This window comes from Periophthalmus magnuspinnatus, chromosome 2, assembly GCF_009829125.3.
Source record: "Periophthalmus magnuspinnatus isolate fPerMag1 chromosome 2, fPerMag1.2.pri, whole genome shotgun sequence".
Taxonomy (NCBI): domain Eukaryota; kingdom Metazoa; phylum Chordata; class Actinopteri; order Gobiiformes; family Gobiidae; genus Periophthalmus; species Periophthalmus magnuspinnatus.
The window spans coordinates 14301726-14327903 of NC_047127.1; the positions used below are offsets into that span (position 1 = coordinate 14301726).

The following is a 26178-nucleotide window of genomic DNA, read 5'->3' on the forward strand; positions in this document are numbered from 1 at the left end:
TGTACTCACATATATAAGTACTCACAAACCAGGTCTGGAAAACTGCTTCCTGTGGTCACCTGTGCCCAAATGACCCGGGATAAAGAAGTCCTTATAAAACCCAGACTAGGTTTGGGACGAGGTGCAGGCAGTGGTTCAGCAGAGACATGCACATAAGTATATAGTAAATGGGGTCTATTAGTGGAACACGTCAGACTATTTAGGAACTGTGGCTACATCAGACTGGCAGTGGTGATCATAAGTAATCATAAAACATCCTCCTTAAGTAAAAGCATCACATGAAAAAAAAGTACTTGAAATGCTCATATACTTTAAGAGTAAAATAATAAAAGCTTAATAGAACCTTTATGTCAACTAGAGCTGCAAATAATGATTATTCTGTTATTGAATTAACATGGTGTTTTAATACATCAGACTGAGAGGTTTACAGGCTGATATCAGTACTTTCACAATTTTCAGAGATTTTAGAACATGTTCACTAAAAGACTTTTGGAGTGTGGTTTTAGATTATAAAAAATACAAAATCAACCAAAGAAATGACAAATCATATAAATTCAAAGCACTATAGAGCTGGTATATTTATGGATTTAAAAAGGTGTTGCCACAGAACACAGAATATTAATTAACAAACTAGAAAGGTGTGGTGTAAGAGGAGTTGTATGTAAGTAGGTGAAAAACAACAATTTGTACAAACTGGAGAGCATAAGTCATCATTTATGGGCATTATGTGTTGAGTCCCACAAGGCTCTATGTTAGGGCCTATATTGTTTCTTATATATAAATTATATTTGCATTATATCAAATAGCCTAAAATTGTTTTTGTGTGCAGATGATAACGCAATTGTCGGTTCTGGCAAAAATTGACACCAGGTTTTAGAAACAATAACAACAGAAATTAATAAAGCTGTTTGGTTTGGAAATCTTAATAAACAAATCTAATGTCCAATTAGTAATAGACAATGTTTGTATAAAACAAACATATGAACATGGTAAATGGTAAACAGTCACATATTTATATTGTGCTTTTCCACCTTCACACATCTGTACACCAGTGTACACAGACACTGGGGGTGAGGTGGGTTAAGTGTCTTGCCCAAGGACACAACAACAACTGCATTCATTTGTGGGAGCTGGAATAGCACCGTCAACCTGTGGGTCAGTGGATATGACCAGTGATGTTTACTCTACCAGCTGAGCCACTGTTGCTATAGCGGTATGGACTATAGAGGTATATGGGGTTGTATTCATAATAACAAACTGTCTACAAGCAACACAACATGGACCCAATGTTGTAAGCACAAAACACAAACAGAAAAACAAAAATATTTAATCGTGGTCCAAATAAAGTTCCTCATACATAATGTTTGTGTACATTTTATCTACAGAATCCATTTGAATACAACTTCTCTCCTCCTCTCTCTTACTATTTCTATCACACTATTCTCTTTTTCTCTCTTTTCATTCTCTCCTGTCATTCTTTCTCCTCTCTCTGTTACCCTACTCTCTCCTCACCTTGCTCTTTCTCCCTCCTCTCTCTATCTGCTCTTCTTTCTCCCTTCCTCTCTCTCCCTTCTACTCTCCCCTCTCTTCCCCTTCCCTCCCTCCATTCATCTTTCTCTCCCTTCCATCTTCTCTCTCTTCTCACACCATCTCGATCTCCACTCCCCTCTCTCCTTTTTCTCTCCTTCCCTCTTTCTCTGCCTTCCTCTCCCTCTTTCTCCCCTCACGCCCCCTTCCTCTTTCTCACCCCTATCTTCTTTTTTCCTCTCTCCAAACTCAAGCCTCTCCGCTCCGTCCCTTCCTCTCTCCCTCCTCTCTGTCTGCTCTTCTCCTCTCCCTCCCTCTCTTCTCCCCTCTCTCTTTCCTTTCTGCTCTCTCCTCTCTCTCCCCCTCCCTCCATCTTTCTCTCCCTTCCATCTTCATGTCTCTTCTCTCACCAATCCCCCTCTCTCCGTCTTCTGTCTCTCTCTGCCTTCCGCTCATTCTTTCTCATTTCACACTATCCCCCCCTCTCTCTCCCCTCTCCCTTCCCCTATCTTCTCTCTCTTTTCCTCTCTCTCCCTCCCTCCCCTCCGCTCTCTCTCTCCTTTCTCTGTCTGCTCTTGCCCTCTTCTCCCTCTCTTCTCCCCCTCTCTCACTTCTACTCTTTCCCCCTTCCTTCCCCTCTCTCTTTCTCTCTCTTCCACCTTCTCTCTTTCTCTCTCCTCTCACACTATCTCCCCCTCTCTATCTCTTCCTCTTTCTCACCTCTTTCTCCTTCTTACTTTTAACTACTTCATCTTCTACTGCAATTACTCAAATCAAATGCAAACTTATATCCAATTTAACATTTTTTTTTTTTTTTACTCATAGACTGTACATATAAATGGACATACTGTAGCTAACATGCTAACCGCCGCATTCTAAACAGGAAGTGATCATGAGCGCACTTCCTGCTCCATCGACTCTGGCTCCAATTCACTTTCTATTGAAAAACTGTTTCACCTCTCTCTGTAACTGCTGCTGTCAGACTTGTCATTTTGGTCTTAAAATGTTCGTATTAACTCGCTCTCAACATCCTGGCTCCGGATTGGCTCTTTGGTTGCTATGACACTTGCGCTCCAAATTCGCCGCTATACCTGCTAGCCTCGATGAGCTTCATTTGACTGTTGAACGCTACGGTTGACGTCACACTCACTTAGTCCACTTCTTTACACAGTCCATGTGAGTACTGCTAAGAAAATATTTGCGCCTACACCTCGCTAGCTCCTCACAGCATTCAAAACAAGCTCATGTGGAGGCTATCATTATGCTAAATAAATAGTCCTTTTAATACATAGAAAAATTGATTCATGCAATTACTTTTGTGCTTATTACAACAGTAGTAGTGTCCACCCAGCTATTTGGGCCCATCAACGTCATCTCATTGTACAAACAAAACTTTCCAAATCCACGCACATGCGACATAGTTTGGTTGAGAGCAGCTGAATGTGTCCAGTCTATAGTACTACAATAACAGAAAAAGTACTGCTGTTTCCAAGTAGCACTTCTCAGTAATCTCAGTACTTTTCCCTTTTGGTTTGTGTCCTCATGGAAAATACAAGTCAGATGCCCTTCCCAGCATGAGCAAAACACCTTCTCAAAATTTATGACTCAAATTAAACCTTTTATGTTCTGTTATGGTTTTATACAACAAGTAAAAATGACTTCCTGGACCAAATACTGTGTACTTTAATACTACATACATGCAGTAAGGTTTGACTTTCTGTATGCTTCAGTTGAACAAATCTAACTGGAATACTGGAAATAGTATTCAGTGGTAGTAGTTGTTGTAGTAGGGAGTTACAGTGGTCGCAGTAGCAGTAGTAGTAATATAAGTAGCGAGCAGTGGTGGAAGAAGTACTCTGGTTTGTTGCATAAGTAAAAGTACAAACACTGGAACAAAAAAAGAAAAAACTCAAATAAAAGTAAAAGTATCACATGAAAAAATCTACGCAAATAAAAGTATTAAAGTACATGTTTAAATGTGTACTTAAAGAGTAAAAAGTAAAAGTATTTCACGCAGATTTAGAAGTCTTACCATTTTTTCAAGCTGTTTTTATTTGCTTATTTTTGCTCACGTTATGCACATGTCAAAAATAAACCCTCAGCCTTTTCAGCAGGACTCAGATAATAATGATAATGAAATACTTTTACAGATACCTGTTCTCAAACATAGTGAAGTAAAAGTAAACTGTATCCACTTTAAAATGTACTTAAGTAAAGTACAGATACCTACAAAATGTACTCAAAGGGCTCATATAATGTTGTTTCCTCATCACAAACAGACCTGGAGTCCATGTTTAACACACAAATCCTTCATATTTAGGCTGAGATCTTCTCTCAAACAGAAAACACTCTGTTTCACCTTGTGATGTCATCATGTGGTAATACAGGAAGTGCTCCACTGTGTTTTTAAACTCCATACACCTTCACTAGAATCATTTGGATCATTTCCGTCCTGGAATTTCCAATCTCTACTGAACAACAGGTAAAAGGCACTGTTTGCTTGAAAACTACCACTTCATGACATCACAAGGTGGAACAGAGCATTTTGAGCTTCGGAGATGTAACAGACTAATAATAAAATGTTACTCAAACATGTGTGAATGAAACAAAACACAACTCTAGATGTGTTTTGGAGGAGGAAACAGCGTTATAACACGACTTAAACCTCACAAGAGTCAATTTTGTGTAATGCAGGACCTTTAAGTACAGTACTTTACTAGTTGTACTTTGTTACTTTATTGAGTTGCAATGGTTGGAGTAGTTGTAGTAGTAGTAGCATAAGTACAAAGCCTACACAAAATTGCATGTACTGTCTATATTTACTATTTAAAAATCCCATGTCTCAGCCCAACACTGGCACATGTAGGTCCAGTGATGTGATTGGCTGAAGTACGTGGCCCCTCCCCGTGCGCTCTCAGGCCACACTGTGTCTTCTATATTAATCAAGCAGACATTCCAAGGCTCAAGGAATTCTGTTGCTTTTGGCTCGGGGCCATGTACACCTCTCTCTATACCTCCCTCTCCACTCTCTCTCTCTTTATCTCTCTCTGTATCTCACAAATCCTCTTTTTCTTTCTTCACTTTCTCTCTCTACCTCTTCACTCTCTATATGTGTTTACCTCCACTCTCTCTTTTCAGTCTCTCCTCTCTCTCTCCATCCGTCGTCCTATCTCATTATTCTCTTTTACTCTATCTTTCTGTCTTTTCTTACTCTCTCCTCTCCCACTCTTTCTCCTCCTCTCTACACCACCCTACTCTCTCCTCACCTCACTCTTTCTCTTTCTGTTTATTCTGCTCCCCTCTCTCGCCATTCCTCTCTCCATCTTTCTCTCTCTTCCATCTTCTCTCTCTTCTCACACCAACTCGCTCTCCACCCCCCTTTCTCTCACTACTCTTTCCCTCTCTCTCCTCTCACACTATGGCCCCTATTTCCCCCTCTCTCCTTTCTTCTTTCTGTCTTTTTGATTATGCTCTTTACTTTTTCTCCTCTGTCTCTCTCTCTTTCTCCCCCCTCTCCAAGCCACCCTACTCTCTCCTTACCTCTCTCTACCTTCCTCTCCCTCTCTCCTTTCACACTACCCCCCCCCCCACTTCCCCTTCCTCACCCCTATCTTCTCTCTCCTTTCCTCTCTCTCTCCCTCCACTCTATCCCTCCCCCCCCCCTCTCTCCTTTCAGTAAAGAAATGACATGTTAGGGAACAGGCTTGCCATCTCGCTCTCTCTCCCTCCTCTCTCTCTTACTCTTCTCCTCTCTCCCTCCCTCTCTTCTCCCTTCTCTCCCTCCTATCCTCTCTCTCCCTCCCTGTCTTCTCCCTCCTCTAACCCCCTCTCCTCTCTTCCTCCCTCTTCTCTACCACTCTCTCTCCTCCCTCTCCTCTCTTCCTCTTTCCCTCCCTCTTTTCTACCACTCTCTCTTCTCCCTCCTCTAGCCCCCTCTCCCTCTCTTGTCTCAGTATAAAAATGACATGTTAAGGAGCAGGCTTGCTACCTCACTCTCTCTCCCTTCTCTCTCTTACTCCTCTTTCCCTCCCTCTCTTCTCACTTCTCTCCCACCTATCCTCTTTTAATCCCTCCCTCTCTTCTCCCTCCTCTTCGTCCTATCCTCTCTCCTCTCTCTCTCCCTCCCTTTCTTCTCCCTCCTTTCTCCCCTCTCTCTCCTTCTCTCCTCCCTCTCTCCTCTCTCCCTCCCTGTCTTCTCCCTCCTCTAACCCCCTCTCCTCTCTTCCCCTCTCCCTCCCTCTTTTCTACCACTCTCTCTTCTCCCTCCTCTAGCCCCCTCTCCCTCTCTTCTCTCAGTATAAAAATGACATGTTAAGGAGCAGGCTTGCCACCTCACTCTCTCTTCCTCCTCTCTCTCTCTTCTCTCTCCTCTCTCTCTCTCCTTCCTCTCTTACTCCTCTCTCTCCCTCTGTCCTCTCCTCTCCCTCTCTCCTCTCAGTACATAAATGACATACTTGGGAGCAGACTTGCCTGTTGCTTTTCTGTGGTGTTCAGTCTGAGGGTGTTTGGGCCCTCACACATGTGTGCTTTAGGAGTGCACACATACACAGGACACAAACCAACATTTTACACACTGATCCGAGGGACACCTGCAGAGAGGAGAGTACTGCATCTGTGTGTGAGAGTACTGCATCTGTACAGGTACTGCATCTGTACAGGTACAAGGCTCCACCCACAGACTGCATAAACAAGTGGACTAAGTGAGTGTGACGTCACCCATAGCGTTCAGTCAAATGAAGCTCATCGAAGCAGCAGGTATAGCAGCGAATTTGGAGTCAAGTTGCATATTTGGAATTCCGACCGCGAGTTTCATAACAACCAAAGAGCCAATCAGGCTGTTGAAGGTGATGCCCCTTTCCACCCGCTGGTTTAGCAAGGAGTCAGCGCTTAGCAATCAATTAATCAAGCCTGTTGCTAATGCTAGCAGGAGCGACCTCATGTTCATATCTTGATTTATGGACACAATAGTGGAATAAAAACACCAGGATGATGTAGAGCGGGTTAATATGAACATTTTAAGACCAGAATGATGAGTCTGACAGCAGCAGTTTCAAAGAGAGGAGCGACAGTTTTTCAATAGAAAGTGAAAAATTGGGCCAGAGTCGATGGACTCAGAAGTGCACCTGTGCTCACTACCTTGTTGGAACGCGGCAGCTAGCGGGTTAACTATGTCCATTTATATATACAGTCTATGGCTCCAACTATTAACGTAATTAGTATAATTACTAATCGCTATCAAGAACATTGTGGAAGATTCCAGGTGAGCAATAACGTCTCCATGGTGACAAGCAGGCGTTGTACAGTACATCTGTAGTTATTAAATCAGCACTTAATCTGATCTATTTTTACTACTTTCTACATTTTATATACATACAGAAGACTCAAATATATGAAGTAAGATATATGGAATTATGTAGTAGATATTTAACTTTTTTTCTTTGCTACATAATTCCTTATATCTTACTTTATATATTTGATGTTTTCTGTATGTATAAAAAATTTAGAAAGTAGTAAAAATAAATAATAATAATAAAAAGCATTGAATGAAATGTTGTATTAAAAATTTTGTCTGATGGTGTATGTACAAGACCTAAATCCCATGACACAATTCTCTCACTTCTCAAGGTATGATATGCTAACCACTCTGCCACAGTAGACCACGCAGTTCAGGTTTCATCGGTTATTTATTAAAACCAAAATGAAATCTTGACTTTTCTTGCGCCTTTTCTTCCAAAACTTTATGTCTTTCAAGTGAATTCTTTACATTGTGAAACACTGCACCTGTACGGGCCCGAACCATCGGAATCCCCTCTCCTTTTCCTGTCACTCGATATTTTTTTGGGGGAATCTTATGGAATTCCAGGTATGCCGGCAATCTCCGCGACCACTGACAAATGTCTGTCTTCAGGAATGCATATTTACTAGTGTGCTTGGAGAGAAAGAGTGAAAGGGAGAAAGAGAGAGAGAGAAGAAGGAGGGGGGGAACGTGTAGATCTTCCCCAGGATTGGCTCTCGTCGTTGGGGTTGTCAGTGCCGCGTCGCACCTGGGGATGGTAACTGGAGGTCTGGAGCTCGCCGGGGACTCACTGCTGCTGCTTGACAGATTCAGGAGATCCAATTTCCTGTGAGAAAAAAGCAGAAAATAAAAGAGAGAGATGGATAGAAAGAGAGAGATAGACGGAGGGATGACACATTGCGTACATTGTAGTGTAACTTAGCATTTGCCTTGTCAGTGTTATCAAGAAGTTGAAGTAGTACTCAAGAAAAATACTGTGCTTCACTTTGAAAATATGAAACTCTATGTATAAAGAACAGACTGCTACTACAAACTGAAAAAAAAAAAAAAAATACCTCTACTGCTATTAATAAGCCTACTGTTACTTCAAAGACAAGTACTTTTATTTCAAAGGCCGTTATACAGCTACTAATGCGGCTTCCCATATTTTCTCTTCTACCACAAAACCACAATTGCAACACAAAAATATACTGTTACTATATGAATACTACGACTTCTACTGGTCTATAATCCAAGATGATGGTGTCCAGAGCTCACCTGCAGATTGAAAAAGCACTGGTTGTAGCTTTATCGCCGTGGTGCTTCCTGTGCTGCGTGTGTGAGCATGCAGCTGTGGTTTGGACTCTTTAATAATTGTTATTGGAGGAGCACAAAAGCCACAACAAGCACTGGCTGAGGCGCTAAGTGCTTCAAAATTACTGCTACGCTAATTATAGAAAACAGCCCACATCGCCGGCACTCTGACAGGTTCTGGACATATTTTAAGGGTAAAATCACAGCGTTTAAAGGTGTGCTGTGTAACTTCTCCTGCTTGTCTCCAAGGGAATGTTGATGCTTTGACTGAAATGTTCCACAGTTTTTTTCTGCTTATCCAGCAGCAGTTTAAGCAGGGACTCTAGGACTTCCTCCATCCCAGACACTTCCTCCAGCTCCTCGAGTGGAACCCCAAGGCATTACCAGACCAGCCGAGAGACATAGTCCCTCCAATGTGTCCTCGGTCCAACCTGAGGACATGCCTGGAACACCTCACCAGGGAGGCATCCAATAGGCATCTGGAACAGATGCCCGAGCCACCTCAACTGGCTCCTTCTGACGTGGGGGAGCAGTGGCTCTACTCCAAGTTCCTCCATGTGATTGAGGTAAGGGAGTGCCCAGCCACCCGGCAGAAGGGAATTCATTTCAACCACTTCTATCCACGATCTTGTCCTTTTGGTCATTACCCTAAGTTCATGTCCGACTTCCTCCACTGCCAGTGGATCCAGCTCACCACCAGGTGGTGTTTGGTTGACAGCTCTGCCCCTCTCTTCCCCCAAGTATACAAGACACGTGGCTGATGGGCAACAAAGTCAACCTTCGACCTCCGGTCTAGGGTGTCCTGGGGCCTGTGTGTGGAGGTGAGGCCGACTATATCAGTAATAGCAGTCTAAAACTCAACCTCCTGCAACATGCTCAGGCTCCTTCACACCCAGCAAGGGGACATTCCACGTCCCCAGAGCCAGTCTCCATGTCCGGAGGTCTGGTTGTCAAGGCTCCTGCCTTCAATTGCCGCTCAGATCTGTCTGCACTGGCCCCTTACCAATCTACCTGTGGGTGGTGGCTCCATGGCAGGACGGCCCCACGTCGCTCCTTCAGGCTGTGCCCGGCCGAGCCTTGTGAGAAAAGGTGCCAATCCAGGCGATGCAACTGATCTTTCACTCATCACAAGGGGCTTCTGAAATGCTCTTAGTCTGGCCTTTTTCCCCCGGACCTGTTTGCCATGGGTGACCCTACCAGGGGCATGAAGCCCCAGAAAACATAGCTCCCAGGATCACTCAAGGTGGTGGTTCAAGGAGGGGATGTTCCAAAGTATGGCACTGAATACCTGCTTGGGAACAATAGACGGACATTAGCACCATTGTTATAATCTGGCATATTTATATTGTAACATACATATTATAATGCACTGCCTCTACCGAATAAATAAATGTTATGGGTGTTTTTATTCTTTAAAATACTTCTAAAAACATGCATTCTTACTGTGAATGGACTTGACTGTGGCATCACCTGCTTGTCTCCATGGAGATAGATCTAGATGCCATACTGTGGAACATTACAGGCAGTCTCCATGGACACAAGCAGATGTCCCCCCATGAGCAAAGTTTCATAGTGCACCTGTAAAGGTTAATGTGCCGGTTTCAAAACTCAGAACTGTAATAGTGATAATAGGAAGTGTATATAGGCCAACATAAAAGACTTTTCATAGTTTTATTTAGACGTAGGAGTCAGATTAGAAGTAACCAAAAATACGGGACATTAGTTTTAGCTGTACAACAATTCATCTCACATTTTTTTCTTTTCAAATTATGAAAACCAAAACTATGAGAAACATGAAGCAATTGCACCGATGACTATTTCAGATTACATTCTTTTTGAACAAATATAGTTTGTTTTCATAGCAGCGGCACACAGTGAAATAAAGCCCTGGCTCTCAGATAGGCCGTCTAGGTGTTGCCCTTAACCTTTCAAAGCACTGACATGTTTATACTGTCAAAACATTGTGTCTCCCTTCTGTAGCCGTATATGGAACGCACTGCACCCTAGTCACCCGCTCTTCCCTCTATGACTCACCCTGGCCCGCTGCCTAGCATAAGAAGAACCATTCATAAAAAAAGACTCGCCAAACTCGATAGGGCAACACAAGACTTCATTGACAACATCATAATAACTTAACAACACTGCAGTACATTGGTGGAGTCTTGATTTTTCAGAATGCTAAAGTCAAATTTGCAAGCTAGCCACGCACACTGTTTTGTTTACCGTGAATAGTAGCATTGAGCTAGCATGAGCATATTCATATAGTACAAGGAACAAGTGTAGTGCAATTTGTAAGTCAAATCTAGATTGAGATAACTGGCGGCCACATATGACACTTTGAATAATTACCTCGTTTTGCTATTAATACTTTGAATTCTTCCCCACTTTACTTCAAGTAAAGTAAACAAAACAAAAAAACAAAAACTGCTTGTACTACACCAGTTCTACCTGTTTCATTTCTACTACATCTACTACAGTTACTGCTTATACCACAACTTTACCACAACTACTGCTACATAAACCACTACTACAACTGCTCCAACTACTTTAAGTACATCTACTACCAATGCTGAATATACTACAACTGTTTATGAAGTACCGTATTTTTTGGACTATATGTTGCACTTTTTTTTTCTTCTCATAGTTGAGGGTGCGACTGGAATATAAGTTGCATCTAGTTATATAATTTCACATCTTCATACGGTACTTCATAAACAGTTGTAGTATATTCAGCATTGATAGTAGATGTACTTCAAGTCACTGACAACCTGACAACTGGGTTTTTTTCTTTATCATTATGCATTTTTTTACTTATACTCCGGAACGACTTATAGTCCAGAAAATACGGTACTAGTGCTACTACTGCAACCATTATTTTGCCGCTACTGCTTCTTCTTTTGCTAGCACCTCTACTAATATTACTGCTTTTTATACCACTTGAAGTAATCCTAGTTCTACTTCTGCACATACTGTTTAATACTTATGCACTAAAGAATTACTACTACTACTACAACTACTATTACTTCTGCTACTGCTACTACCACTACTACTATAACTACTTCTTCTACTACTAATACTACACCAGTCATCAGACAAGGCATTGGGAAATACATTTCTAAAACTACGGTAGCCCATGTGGAACAAATCTGCGGAAGATATGATCAACTTGTGTCCCGTCGGGCGTCATTATAGGGTCGTTTCCTCAGTACGAGCGAGGGTTAATGATGCGTTCACGCTAAAGTCACTCGGACCATTGAGAATCAAGAGCTGAAATGGACTTGAGTCTGGTTTAGTTAAGTCGGGTTCATCTAAGGTCATGCTGAAGTTGAAATAAAACCCTCATAGTAATTAATGTTCATCAGACAAATTGAAAAAAATAAATGTTGACATTAAATATTACATTTTATATACATTTCCTTGTATATATGTCATTCTTTTTGAGTTATTGAGTTATTATGGGTTCATTTAACATATTATTCTAATGGAAAAGGTTCAGGATGTATTTGTTCAAAGTCAAAGTTACTATTTCAACTACTTCTGTGGTGTGGTTTTCAGTACTACAACTGAAATAGTGTAACATTACGGAAGAGTAGAACTGACACGTGGATAAAACATTTTTACCGCCGTGTTTGTTATTACTAGAAACTATTAAGTTAAAACGAGAACATTTTTTCATTAAAACATTGGAATTATTCGGTTTGAACAACTTCAGTGTCACGTACCTCTACTACTACAACTACTTGCCTAGTATGGAGTGAATGATTAACACGCAAAATTGTACTTTTAGTATCTGGAAAAGTGCTACATTTATATATTATTATAATTACTACTTCTGCTACTACTAGGCCTATTACTACAACTACAACTAGCCTACTACTACAAGAACTATTACGATACGCTACCTTTTCTACTACAAATACTACTGTTATTACTACTTCCTCTACTACTACGCCTACTACTAGTACTACTACTATTACTACGTACAAAACGAGAACATTTTTTTGCTAAAACTGAATATGGGCTGAATAGTCACTTTAAGCAGGTTCGAGGTTCGATCTGTAAGAAGCCGAACATTTGTCATTTTGCTGTTTTTTAATGACAGGATACACTTCATGATACTACGACTCCAGCGACTTACAGACATTGACCTGCTGTGATATGCGCTTCCCTTGCGAAATGTGCGTATGCAAAGAGCCAGGAGAGGGCGCAGGACTACATCTGAAAAGAAAAATACATATAAATATCATAGTTTCAGACGGTATGGCCTGTTTTTCTGTGTGAGCGCAGAAAATCCACGTGTTGAACCTTATCATTACTCGTTAGCGCCTGTGCACACATCTACCAAATTAAGCTAAACGTCCTTTCAACCGACAACAATCTCATCTTTGTGTCTGAACAAAGCCACAAGTTTTTCAAGCTGCTGTGAGAAAAGAAAACAAACAGTTCCACTTTCATTCATTAGAGCTGACAAAAGAGATGCTAAACCTTTACCGGTAATTACAGAGATATTAACCACGAAAACGGTCAAAACATCTGCAACGTGACAGTTAAACTCCGCCGTATACAGTAAATCTTTACGTAAAACAGACACAAAGTAACATATCTGCGCGCAACATGACACTCCCACTAACTGTTACATGATAGCACAATGTAGAAATCAAGTATCAAGTACAGCCCTTTCCGCAAATGATCTTGACCTAGTTTCTTTTGTGAAATAACGTTTACCCCATTGTATACGCGGCGCTAAACTTTAAGTAATGCAGTTTCATTCAGAGTCTACTCCCAAAACACACACATAATCGCCAGTGCCGGTATAGAGACGCGTCAGACCGCACTAATTCCCCCCTTTTTAAAACGCGCCCGCCGGGGTTGGCTTTGGGGATATGCATCGGAGCTTTAGGCCCTTAGCGCTAACAATTGGAAGCTAAGCTGGAGAGAGCCTTGTAGCCACGGCGACGCCAGCAGCTCAAATCTACTGCTCTGTGTAAAGCGTCTGTTTGAGAGTAAAGGATAGACTGCTTCCTGTGTTGGATTGTGGGTTTAAGTGATGCTATTAGAGCTGCAGGCTGACACTTCATAAATACAAGAAACTCCTACTTAAAAATATGTAAAAGGTAAAACTACTACTACTACTACTACTGCTATATGTACCTTTCTGCTACATATTATGCTACTGCTACTATTGCTACCTCTTCTACTCATACCAGGCCTATTACTATTACTACTATTACTAATACTACTATTACTAATACTACTATTACTACTACTACCACTACTATTACTACTACTAATACTACCACTACTACTACTACTAATACTACTAGGGCTACTATTTCTACTTTTCTGCTACATATTCTGCTACTATTGCTACCTCTTCTACTCCTATTACTATTACTACTACTACTACTACTACTTACCTAGTATGGAGTGAATAAATAATGCACGAAATTGTAAAGTGACTTTAACTGGAAATGTGTCCCATTTATGTATTATTATCATTATTACTACTGCTACTACTAAGCCTATTATTACAACTACAACTAGCCTACTACTACTACTACAAGAACTTTTACTATACCACTACATTTTGTACTAAAAATACTACCGCTCTTACTACCTCTTCTACTACTACTACACTTTTACTATGTGTACATTCACTTCAAAAACAGACTTCATTTTTTGATTCCATCTCCCACAGATGAATTCTGTCGTTGTGTCTTTGAGCAAGACACTCAACCCACCTAACCCCCAGTGTCTACAGTCACTGGTGTATGAATGTGTGTGTGAATGTGTGAGTGTTTTCTTGATGTAAAGTCCTTTGAGTGACTTGAAGGTGGAAAAGAGTTACATAAAAAGGACATAACTCTTAAATTAATGATGAACAATCAGCTAATTAATAGTTTCTTAACAATAATTCAGACTTAATAACTGCTTCATTAAGGGGTTAGTGTTAGGAGGCAGGGTTAGCAAAAGGACAAATGTTGGATTACACAGACAAGTTAGGGTTAAAGTATTAACTGAGTAGTTATAATAGACTGCATCTATAAATGGACATAGCTAACCTGCTAGCCACCACATTCCAAATAGGAAGTAAGCATCCATCTCCATCGATTCTGGCTCCAATTCACTTTACATTGAAAAACTGTGGCTCCTCTCTCCGTTTTACATGATCCTGTATATTTTTATTTCGTTATTGTGTCTGTGAATCAAGATATGAACATTAATAACAGACGAATCAAATGCCTTCTTTCTCCGAAGTCACTCCTGATAGCGTTAGCAACAGGTTTGATTGATCGCTTGTTACATGCTAAGGGGGACGTCACACTCGCTTAGTCCACTTCTTTATACAGTCTGTGGTAGTTGTTAAGCCTGAATCTTCGAAACTATATGTTCATTGCTTTATTAACGCTAATTAGCTGTTGTTATTATAAATTGTTTCCAATGCGCTGAAAAGAATAAAAATATTGTCATTTCAAATCAGTACTGAAACTACAAACGAGCCAAAATGTTGTTATGTACTCGGTCGACTTATTGCACATTTTTATAGCATCTTCCTGTGTAGATTTCGCTGTGAAAGTGTCTCTCTGACAGTGTTAACACCAATGGAAAGTTCAACCACAGCAGAAGAAGAGGGGGAGCGAACGGAGCCTTAACCTCGATACTCGCTACAGCCGCCCACCTCGGAAAATTCAAAAAAAGATATTTGGCTTCTTTGAAAACCAGTTAGCGGTAAACCGTGGTGAAGTTTGGAACCAATGTGAACCCAGCTGCTGCTAAAAATCGATTTTTCTAATGATACTGCGCCGGTGTCACAGGTGTAAAGTGTTCAGTGTAATGTTGGTAATGGAGACACATGTGGTTTGGTTTTACAAGAAAAGCGATAGTCCGGTGCACACAGGAAGTCACAGGCCGCAAAGGAACGCTGACTTGACAACGATGAACAAAAAACATACAACTGTGTGAATTTTATGCAGGGGTGTGAATTTTAAAGCTGCATTGTGGAGCTTTTTTAAAGGACTGTCTGGCGCTCAACTGATCGATCTTGCGTTTATTCAGTTACATGTGTTCAATGGTGGAACGTGATGAAGTAAAAGTTAAAGTAGTATAGTAAAAGTAGTATCAGTACTTTACTTCAATAGATACGGATACTTTTTACTTTTACTTTACTAAATTTAAGTGAAAGTATATGTACTTTACTTCAGTAGCTACGGATACTTTTTACTTTTACTTTACTAAATTTAAGTGAAAGTATCTGTACTTTACTTCAGTAGATACAGATACTTTTTACTTTTACTTTACTAAATTTAATTGAAAGTATCTGTACTTTACTTCAGTAGATATGGATTCTTTTTACTTTTACTTTACTTAATTTAAGTGAAAGTATCTGTACTTTCTACACTACTACATTTTTGAACTGGACTGAAAAGTAAAAGTATTTTTTATTATTGTTTGAGACCTGCTGAAAAGTCTGAAGATTTATTTTTAACATGTTTGTAGTTTGAGCAAAAAATACTACTAATTCTACTGAACAAAATTCTGCACAACTCTTTATCAAAACCACTACATTTGAAGCATTTTTTTTTTTTTAACCTCAAAATCTGCGCAAAGTACTTTTACTTTTTAGTCTTTAAGTACATTTTTAAACAGGTACTTTAATACATTTACTTAAAGAGATTTTTTCCATGTGATACTTTTACTTTAGTATTTTTTTGCCTTGTATCAGTACTTTTACTTAAGTAACAAAATGCACTTCATCCATCACTGAATGTGTTTTTACTGAAAGAAAAAAAAAAGAAAAGATTCTAACAGGTCGTTTTTCCACAGATCTTACTTGTAACTCAGTCTTGCGGCGTCACCTGTCTGTCTGCACGGAGATATATATATATGTTTAATGTCATATTGTGGAATATTCCTGGTAACCATGGTGACAACCAGGTGCGGAACAAGAAAAGTTAAAATACAAAAAATAAGACTGAGTAATCCCATTTCGAAAAAGTACTTCCACTGTTGATATGGTGAAGTTGCAAGTATTTTAAAAACATTTGACAAGATGGTCAGTATAGAAGTAGTAGTAGCAGTATTGTGTATTCATGGGTTTAAGATTCCTGTTTGGACACCATTTTCAGGACTTTTGACCATTCTAAAGACATGTTTGGCAACTATATGCTAGTTTGTCATCACGCCAAAACCTTCGGATAGGCATTAGTTTTAAGTAGTAGTATAAGTAGTAGTAGTGTAGTTATTTCAAGAATAGTAGCATGAAGTACACATCATTTAAAGGGACAGTACAGATTTTTTCCATGTATTTGAGCAAAATTTGACTTGTCCACAGCACCGTCTGTGGCCAGTACAAATGAGGTCAAAATAAGTCAGCTGGGTACTGTATATCCAGGAAGTGCATAGTTAGCGTGCTAGTTGTATATAAACATACTTATAAACTCATCTCTGAACACTTAAGGTAAGTAAAGAATAACTTTGGACCACTGCAAACTGTTTAAAATGAACCAGTTTGTCGAGTTTGGTATATTTTTAACATCAGGTACGGCATCTTTACTACATAATTAGTACTTTTATTGTAGTACTTTTCATTCAAACTCGATAGGACATAAAATATATACAAACATAGCCACCTCACTAGGCCTGCTGGTTCACTTTGTATTCTGTAGTCCGCTCAAGTACGATTACCTAACACCGCTCCTCCTGCCAAGCGCTCCATCCACAAATATAGTTCCTCCCCGGGCCAAAAGGAAGGCTCTTGTCCCGAATATCAGACCCCCCCCCACCACCACCCCCTCTCCCCTCTCGTCTATGGGAATACCAAGTAGGCGCAGGTAGGGCCAAAATAAGCCCCCCGTCCCATTCACGACAGGATGAATGCATGCCGGGCTCAATGCAAGGCTAAACTGTTAGGGCTTTGTCATTTAAAGTGATGCTTTTAACCCTTCGCGCTGCCTCTTCCTAACAACCCCCCCCCCCCCCGCCCCCTTTCCCCTGTCCCAACGAGAGCATATGGGCCAGGCTCTATCCGAATTCATTCACGCGGGACACAAAGGACGCAGAACTAAGCCTACGAGCGCGAAGATAAACAAGAAAATGAAGTTTGGACGGACGGGATTTTGGCTGTTAGCAAATATACGACGCTGTGAAAGTTTGGAGATGTTGTTTAGCTTAAGGCGATCGACATAATGAACTAATTACGATTGTTAATTGTAGTTGATAAAAAAAGCTGTTTCAGATTCAGATGTGCACCGATTAGCAGATCCTCTAACATCATAAAAATAATTAGCTTTTGGAATTGTCTTAGGGACTTTTGCTGAATGGGCGAAAGCGGTATTGGAATGGAGGGAATTTTTTAAATGTTTTTTAATACAGATGCACCGATATGCTACTGGATCGGACATATCGGTTCTGTGATATCGATTCAGCCGATATCCCCTTCTGTTCATAGACTGTGTAAAGAAGTGGACAAAGTGAGTGTGACGTCATCCACAGCGTCCCAGCTCCAGTCAAATGAAGCTAATTGATGCTAGCAGTTATTAGGAAGCAACCAGAGAGCCAATCTGGAGCGAGGCTGTTGAAGGTAACGGCTTTTCCCGCGCACAGCAGTGGTTTGGCGGGGGTGGGTGCTTAGCAACGCTGTCAATCAAACCTGTTGCTAAGGCTAGCGGGAGCAACCTTGGGAAAAGAAGGCGCCTGATTTGTCTCCTGGAGCTGGAAGCGCGTCCATGCTCACTTCCTATTTGAAATGCGGCGACTAGCAGGTTAGCTATGTCCATTTATATACACAATCTATGCTTCTGGTCTATAAATTTCTGTAATAAGACGATGTGATTCGTGATCAGTGTAGGCCCAGAAAATCTCATATTGAACTGATTTCTACAGAGCTGACGTCTGGATCAATTTTGCCATAAGTCATTTGAAAATATGATCCATTTCATTTAAACACAGTCTCTGCACTAGTATCGCTTGATATCGAGTATCGGGAAATACGACAAAAAATATCGGCATTAAAGCAGGATCGGTGCATCGCTATAATTTGAAATAAAATATGCAAAATGAACTATATTTTTTGGAAAATTTGAACCACATTTTTAAAAGGTAATTGCTTAAGAGTCAATTTATAGGTCAATGGAAAAAGCAAAAAGCACGTTTTTAGAAGTTCTTTGTACCAAATTCAATATCGCAAAAGAACACAACTCAATATATAGAGAGGGTTTCAACATATTTCTTGTTTTGATTTGTTCCCAACTAAAAAAAAACCAAAACAAAAAAAAACAAAAACTCACCTTTGCCTAGACTTCTTCAGAGTGAAAATAGATAATTATATAAAGCTGAGGGGGGGGGGGGTATAGGCCGAGGGGGAGAGGGGCGGGTTATAACACAAGTGTGAGCAGGTTGGGCCTCTGCTTGTCAATCATGGCGGTTGAATGCATACCGTGCCGCAAACACGTCCGTATTCTGTCAACAAGTGTCAAGAGCTTATGTTTCGCCTCCGGGACATTCAAAACGCAGGAATTTCTCAAGCTCGCTTTGAAGAAATAGAAAAATAACACGGCAGAGTATAAAACCAGACTAATAGGTGGGTTGCATAAAGAGGAATACAGGAAGTAGGTGGGTTTTAAATGATACACAAAGTAATAGATGAAACCAAAATTGTTCCTGTGGGAGAGGAAAGCATTTTGGGCTGCTCACAAACAGATGTGCGCACCAAGGCATTCCTCCACACTTGAGCAGAGCCAGATGTTTTGGCTGCAGGGCCCGCTGCACAGTAAAGCTTCCTTGTTTGTGCTTTGTAAACACACTGGAGCCATCTTGAATGTTGCCGGGACAGAGAGAGATTGCACACTTGATGACAGGCTACAGGAGATGCCGTGCTGAGGCTCAATTAAAAAGGCAGAGATGTGAACAATGAGAGAGGAAGTGGTTACCGCGGAGACAAAAGCACAACACACAGGGGCACAGTCAGACTTTAGGGTTTAATTTCAAACGTTAATATATTGGTCCTCTAAGTCTCCATCTGCAGCCACTACACAAACAAGGCTTTCTCAAAATAAATATCTTCATTATAAAATAATAAACCTTCAAATAAATATAGACTTTTTACTTTACACTAAGCAATCTTGGAATTAGAAAATAAAATTTCATAAAAGGTTGCTGTACAATTTACAAGTCAAAGGGCTGTTTGTAACTTACATAATGATTGATACATTCAGTGAATGTAAAACATCGTAAGAATAAACTTTGATTCAAATAGACATGGATTTCTCAAGGTGCCTCTGTGTGGCAGTAAGGTTCACAGTCGAAGTATTATATGAATTATATGTACAAAAATAAAACCTCTGTCAGACTAATGTGCACAGCCTCTGCATGTACGGTTAGTAACAGGCCCCTGTTATAGATTAAACGTGTGGGACGTCACACACACGTGTGGCACTTGGTTAACAAAGTGTTTCAGGATAAAACAGTAGAACATGGAGCGCTTATTTCACCAGTGCTGCTCTGGTCAGTGAAAGCACCATAGCAGGGTCAGCCCTGTGTGAGGCGTTCAGGTGAACACACATATTAGCTTAGCTCTAGATTTAAGGTCTACGTGGGCATGTCCTGTGCACCAAGGTGAGAGTCTTTGCAGCGGCAGCCGGGGCGGCGGGCCCTGTCGTAGCAGCTCTGACAGATGCTGACACAGGTGCGAGCCGGCAGGTAGCACAGCAGACAGGGGAAGAGCAGAGCCAGCAGGGACACAGCGCTCCAGCGCACACAGCAGTGAGGCTGAGAGCACGAGAATGGTTTGTCTGCGCACGTGTCCTCGTCATCGCTGGAGCAGTGATAGAACAGGCCTTTGACACAGCACACACATGTGCCATACTCCACCACGCTCTGGACAGAGCACACACACCTGCGTCCACACAACCAACAGGACGGCAGCACCCGCGGGCGCACACACTCGGAGCAGCGGCATCGCCCGCACTCCTCACACCTGTCCCAGGGTTTGTGCAGAGTGCTGTTGCCCCTGTCTGGGACAACCTGCACTGTCCTGATCTCTGTCAGAGGCTTCAGCTCCTCTGGGCTCTGCTCCGGGCGTTTGGGCTGCACACGGATTATCTCGGAGCCTCCGGACTGTCCCAGCAGCCTCTGTCCTGAGGACGGACTGCTCCCGCTGCTCCTGGGGCTGTGGAGGTCCTCTGAGCTGGAGGAGTGAGCGGACTGGAGGTTACGCAGGTTATGATGCCTCTCCTCTGCACTCTCCCCTGGCCGGGGCGCGGGTGCGGTGGGTCCATCGGTGTACTCATTACTGCTGCGTGTCACTCTGATCTGGTCCAGAGACAGCACTGGCTGCTGTCTGCTGCTGGAGCCCTGCTCTGAGGTGTCCCGGGTGTCAGGGGGGAGAGGTGGTGCTCTCCCTGGGTCACGCGCCTCGCTCACAGACGACTCCCCTGGAGAGGGGCCTGCAGAGGGGCCTCCTCCCCCATCTCTCTCGCTCACTCTGCTGGGATCCATGTTGGGAGTGAAGGGCCTCTGTGGCTGGCATGGGACACATCTGAAGTCCTGCAAACACACAGTTTATACATTTTATACAGTGAACAGGTAACATGCAAATCATCCATGCAAATCATAACGGACCACAGTATCATCCAACACAGGAGCGGAGCAGGAAGTACAGACACACCGGACTCAAATGAGGTCCACTCAGACTCATGATAAAAGTACTCACTTAATTAGTCACTGGTTATTAGAATTTCAATGACACCCCAGTGTTTGGCTCTTGTTTTGCAGGATACACTATTTGCACATTTAAAATAAGCAAGACTTGTACACTTTTAAATCAATATTTCAATACTTGGAAGCGTGTTTGCTCATGTTCAAAGGTTAATTTTAGCCCAAGAAGTGAACTTAAGAGCAAGTAATAAATCAAACATGTCATTCAGACTAATTAAACACACATCATCAGTTACACTACACTGAGGTATCTGACTGTCATATGTGGCAGTGAGTGGGCACATTACAGAGAACTGTCAGCAGTGGCCTGGGCTTTGCTTCCTCAGGCTAATTAGCTTTCAAATGGCATCTCGGCGGGTTGGGGGTGCGATCCCCACTATCCCCCTTTCAATGACAATACAGGAAGGGCCTTTGTGCACCGCATGACAAATGGCCCGCAACAGCCGCCCCCCATTCCAACACACTTTAGCTGGGGCACAAAGGAAGATGACTGACAGGGTGAAACAGAAAAGGCCTATGTGGAGAGAGAGAGTGGTGCTTTCAGGGGGCTCCATGTTGGGAGTAAGTGGTGATGCATTCAGGGGCTGGGGGACAGTGCAGCACCAGGTTGTGTGTGGATGTGCAGGATTTATGAGCTCTTTGGCACGTTTAAACAGCGAGGTGGGGCATGGTATGTCTCCAAGCAGATAGGGAGGGTTTAGGGTGTTCCTTAGTGTGCAGAAAACCTCAGGTCCTACATATGCTTTTATGTGCAAAGAGGGACTCCAAATCCATGCAACCAAGGCACAACACAAGTCTGAACTGTAAATGTACCAAGAAATAAATGCATGCTTGTACATTACTGTTAATAATGAGGTTTGGATGCATAGAAGTTGTGCGTAAAAGGTGTACAAGTTGTCTTTTGGTCTCACTTCTTTAACATATCATGGTACCTAGGCCTCCAGGAAACACTGGGGAGCACAAGCAAGACTAAACCCCCAAAAGTAAAGCACAGTTTGCACAGATTTTCTTCTTTAAGCACTTTTACGCATGCGACGTCTAGTTTATCCAGTGTAAAAAACAACAAACAGACTCAGTGTTGGGCTGAATGCGTACACTTACCGTACTTTTCGACACGTTGTCCTCCCTTTCACGTGAAAATAATCCACTTTGGTCACCACGTTTTGACTCCTGGAAGTCAATCAGGGAAGCCGTGTGTTAGAATCCATTTGGCAAATCAGTTCTGCAGCGTTTTCATCCAAAGACTCCAACGTTTAATCCTTTGCGTGAGAAGAAGTAATAGTAGAAGAAGAAGGAGAAAGCGCACGAGGCGAAAACCAAAGCTACCATCAACGATTACGCACGAGATTGGCGTCCAAGAAGTTGAAAACGCAGCTGACAAAGAACACGTAGAAGGATTTCCAAGTTTATCCGCGCTGCGCACAAAAGTTGCAAGTACTTTTCTCGTGTGTGTGCGCTCGTGTGTGTGTTTTTTTTCTTCTTTCCGGAGAGGGAGGTCGGGATTTGGGCTGCGTAAATGGCGTCAGGGCGGCAGGGGGAACAGAGCGCTTGTTGTTACAGCGGATATCTCGCATCCGGTGCACTCACACACACTCACACACACTCACACACACTCGCACACACACTCGCACACACGCACACACGCGCACACACGAGCATTCAGCCCATTGGTTACACGAGAGCGTCCATTCACAACGCGCGCACCAGCCTGATCAATTATAACGCGGAGGAATCCAGAGGCGAGGCGCAGTTAAAGGAGCAGAGCTTTTATTCAGGCTAAAATGCTTTAATCGAAATTGCTGTTGTTAAAGGGAATGCCAGACACCTTATGTAACATGTTTTTTTTATGAAGTAACACCGGTTTATCATGAAGATATCTAAAATGAAGAGAGAGGATCAAGTAAAGTACAGTTAAAGTAGTAAAAGTGTGAATTTAAGTGGATACTTTTTACTTTTACTACATTTCAGAGCAGTATCTGTACTTTCTACTCCACTACATTTCTGAACAAGACTGAAAAGTGAAAGTATTTTGTTTTAGTTCTGTTTGAGACCTGCTCATTCAGTTGTTTCTGTTGCACAAAACTCAGCACAAATCTTTATAAAAATCACCAAATTTAAAGCCTCATAAAACCTCAAAACCTGTACGAAGTACGTTTACTTTTTACTTTTGAAGTACTTCTATCTTGCCCCTGTATCCATACTTTTACTTGAGTAACAACACTGCATACTTCTTCCACTATAAGGCTTTAAATCACCAGATTTAAAGCCTTATAAAACCTCAAAACCTGCACGAAATACTTTACTTTTTACTCTTTAAGTACTTCTTTCTTGCCTTTGTATCTGTACTTTTACTTAAGTACCAAAACTCTGTACTTCTTCCACTATATAAGGCTTTAAATCACCACATTTAAAGCCTCATAAAACCTCAAAACCTGCACGAAATACTTCTACTATTTACTTTTTAAGTACTTCGTTCTTGCCCCTGTATCTGTACTTTAACTTGAGAAACAAAACTGCGTATTTCATCCACTATATAAGGTTTTAAATCACCACATTTACAACCTATAAAACCTCAAACTTCTGCACGAAATACTTTTACTTTTTGCTCTTTACTCTTAAAGTACACCTTTCTACACCTGTATCTGTACTTTTACGTCAATAACAAAACTGCACACTTCTAAAACAGGTGCCGTAGCAGTTAACAATAAATACTATTACTAGGGTGAGTATTTTGAATGGGAAAAAGTTACCACGACTCCGAAAACCCATGAATGAAACGCACGATAAGAATGAAGCGCAGTTTGTTTGATAAAATGCTTTGTTTACATAGAGAGAGCAGCTCTGTAAAACACCATGGCAGCCTGGGTAATTGTCTTCACATGAGGCGACAGTTTCCAGTTCTATGACACAAGCCTGAAGTTATTTATGGGGCCAATGAGGTCACCGTAAACTACTTTTACAACAGTGTTTTACAACCAAGCTTCCTCTGGGGAGAGCACTATCTCTTCTATTGTGTGTAAGTGTGTGTAAAACTCAAATGTACTGTTATGGGACAAAGTAATACTGAAGTAGAGGTACTGCAAAGGATTATTGTTGAATATTAATACAAAATGGTGTAGTATTTCTATAAAGTGTTTTAATGCTGCTACTGGTATTTTAAACTTTATCCTATCATGTCATATGCAGCAGTGAAAAGTAACAGTAAAAGTAGTAAAGTGCTGGACTTAAGTGGGATTTTTAGATATCTGTGCTTTATTTAAGTGCATTTTACAGTGGATACTTTTACTTTTACTTCACTACATTTAAGAACAGGTGTCTATTTTCTGCTTTTGAGCTGGACTCAAAAGTAAAAAGTACTTTTCATATGATTTGAGGGGTTATTTTTACCGTGTTCGTGGTAACATCCTGAGTAAAGTTTTTAAGTTCAAGCTTTGACTTTGAGTAAACAAAAATAAATGCACAAAATGTATATATTTAAAAAAAAAACAAAAAACAAATTATTAAAAAATATATATATAAATAAATAAAAAATCATAAATTGTTACTGTGACCAAAATATGTAAAACTTTTTTTTTTTTTTTTTTATCAATATCACCACATTTACCAGTAACACTTATGCAAAATACTTGTGCATTTACTCTTAAAGTACTTGTTTAAACAGGTACTTAAATACTTTTACTCAAGTATATTTTTTCATCTGATACTTTTACTTTTACTTGAGTCTGTACTTTTGTATCTGTACTTTAACTTAAGTAACACAACTGAGTACTTGATCCACAACTGGTCATATGGTACTACTAATATTTCAAGAAGGAGAAATTATTGGGGAAAAAAGTTTCTTAGTAAATAGGTAAAAAAAAAACAACAACAAAAACTTCAGACAATTAGACTGCTTTATAAGTAACAAAAATACACACAAAAATGCTCCAAACCTATTTGTACATTTCGGGAAACTTAACCAGATTGTGCATATTATAATTTGGCTATTTTTGACATTTATTTGCAATTTTCAAACTTGCTATTCTAAAATATATAAAAACTCTTTTTCAAAATAGGTCCCTTACAAGTCTTTATCATGTGGTGAAGCTTTTAAAGATAAAAGTAAAGCTGTTTTACTGTCTGCACACAGTAGAACTGCGTCATACACCTGTGATCTGGCGCCATCTGGTGGACTAAAGTGGACACTGCAGTCAAAGTGTAACGTATGTGCTTCAAGCAGGTGAGGCAGGATTACTCAAGTCAAAGTACTACTTCTACAAAGAAATATTACGCAACAAAATACAAAAAACATGCTTAAGAAAAATAAACATCACTACTGTGCTCTGTTCTTATAGGCTAGGCCAGAGGTCCGCAACCACTCTCTAAAGAGCCACATTCGGCTCTTTAAAACCTCCAGTGCTCTTTGGACTTTAATTGAGAGAAAAAAAGTTTAGGAAAAATGTTTTGGGTATACTTTATGTATTATATTTGTATTTGATAGTGTTTGTGGCATACCAAATAGTATTAATTTTATAGAAATTATTTTTATTTATTTATGTATTTATTTATTACCACTTTATTTATTTATAATTATTTTGTACAATTTTTATTTATTGTCTTATTTTACTATTAAAAAAAACCCAACTGTTATTTATTTATATTTTTGATTTTGTATTTTGTATTTTTATTTTTATTTTTGTGTGTGTTTATTTTAGATGAGATATTACACAGGCACAAGAATGCAGGAAATCACATATAATTTGCTCAAAACCTCCAGACCTTCTAAAAACCCTTCACATAAATCCACAAAATCCATAAATACAAAATGTTACTTGTAAAAAACATATGTCTCTGTGTGACTCTCATTTGGTCTGAAATGAGGCAGTGTGGCTGTGTTAGAGGCTGCACACCTCTGGTCCTGGTGAAGCTGTGTCGACGCCGCTACAGGAGCAGGTCATTTTAATTAACTCTGGATGTGTTTTTGTGAATGAGCAGGATCCAGGTCAGGAGGCCTCCCCCGCGTCCTGAGTCCTTAAACAATATAACACTATTTTATTCATTAAAAAACTGCGTGCTCAGACTCACAATACAGACACAGACTCATAATACAGACACAGACACACAATACAGACACAGACACACAATACAGACACACAATACAGACTCACAATACAGACACAGACACACAATACAGACACAGACTCACAATACAGACACAGACACACAATACAGACACAGACTCACAATACAGACACAGACACACAATACAGACACAGACTCACAATACAGACACAGACACACAATACAGACACAGACTCACAATACAGACACAGACACACAATACAGACACAGACACACAATACAGACAC

The 26178-nt window shown here is 40.8% G+C and overlaps 2 protein-coding genes across 2 annotated transcripts in view; one reads left to right on the forward strand and one right to left on the reverse strand.

The window, feature by feature from the left end:
- The window catches only part of ndfip2 (Nedd4 family interacting protein 2), a 70318-nt gene that overhangs the window by 35600 nt on the left and 8540 nt on the right, over positions 1 to 26178 (forward strand). The gene's annotated exons all lie outside the window — the stretch shown is intronic.
- On the reverse strand, positions 19079 to 22519 carry spry2 (sprouty RTK signaling antagonist 2). The gene is made up of 2 exons (XM_033981187.2): positions 21932 to 22519; positions 19079 to 20659 (listed from the first exon to the last, which is right to left on the reverse strand). The coding sequence occupies exon 2, from the start codon at positions 20609 to 20611 to the stop codon at positions 19703 to 19705; it is 909 nt and encodes a 302-aa protein (XP_033837078.1). The 5' UTR covers positions 20612 to 20659; positions 21932 to 22519; the 3' UTR covers positions 19079 to 19702.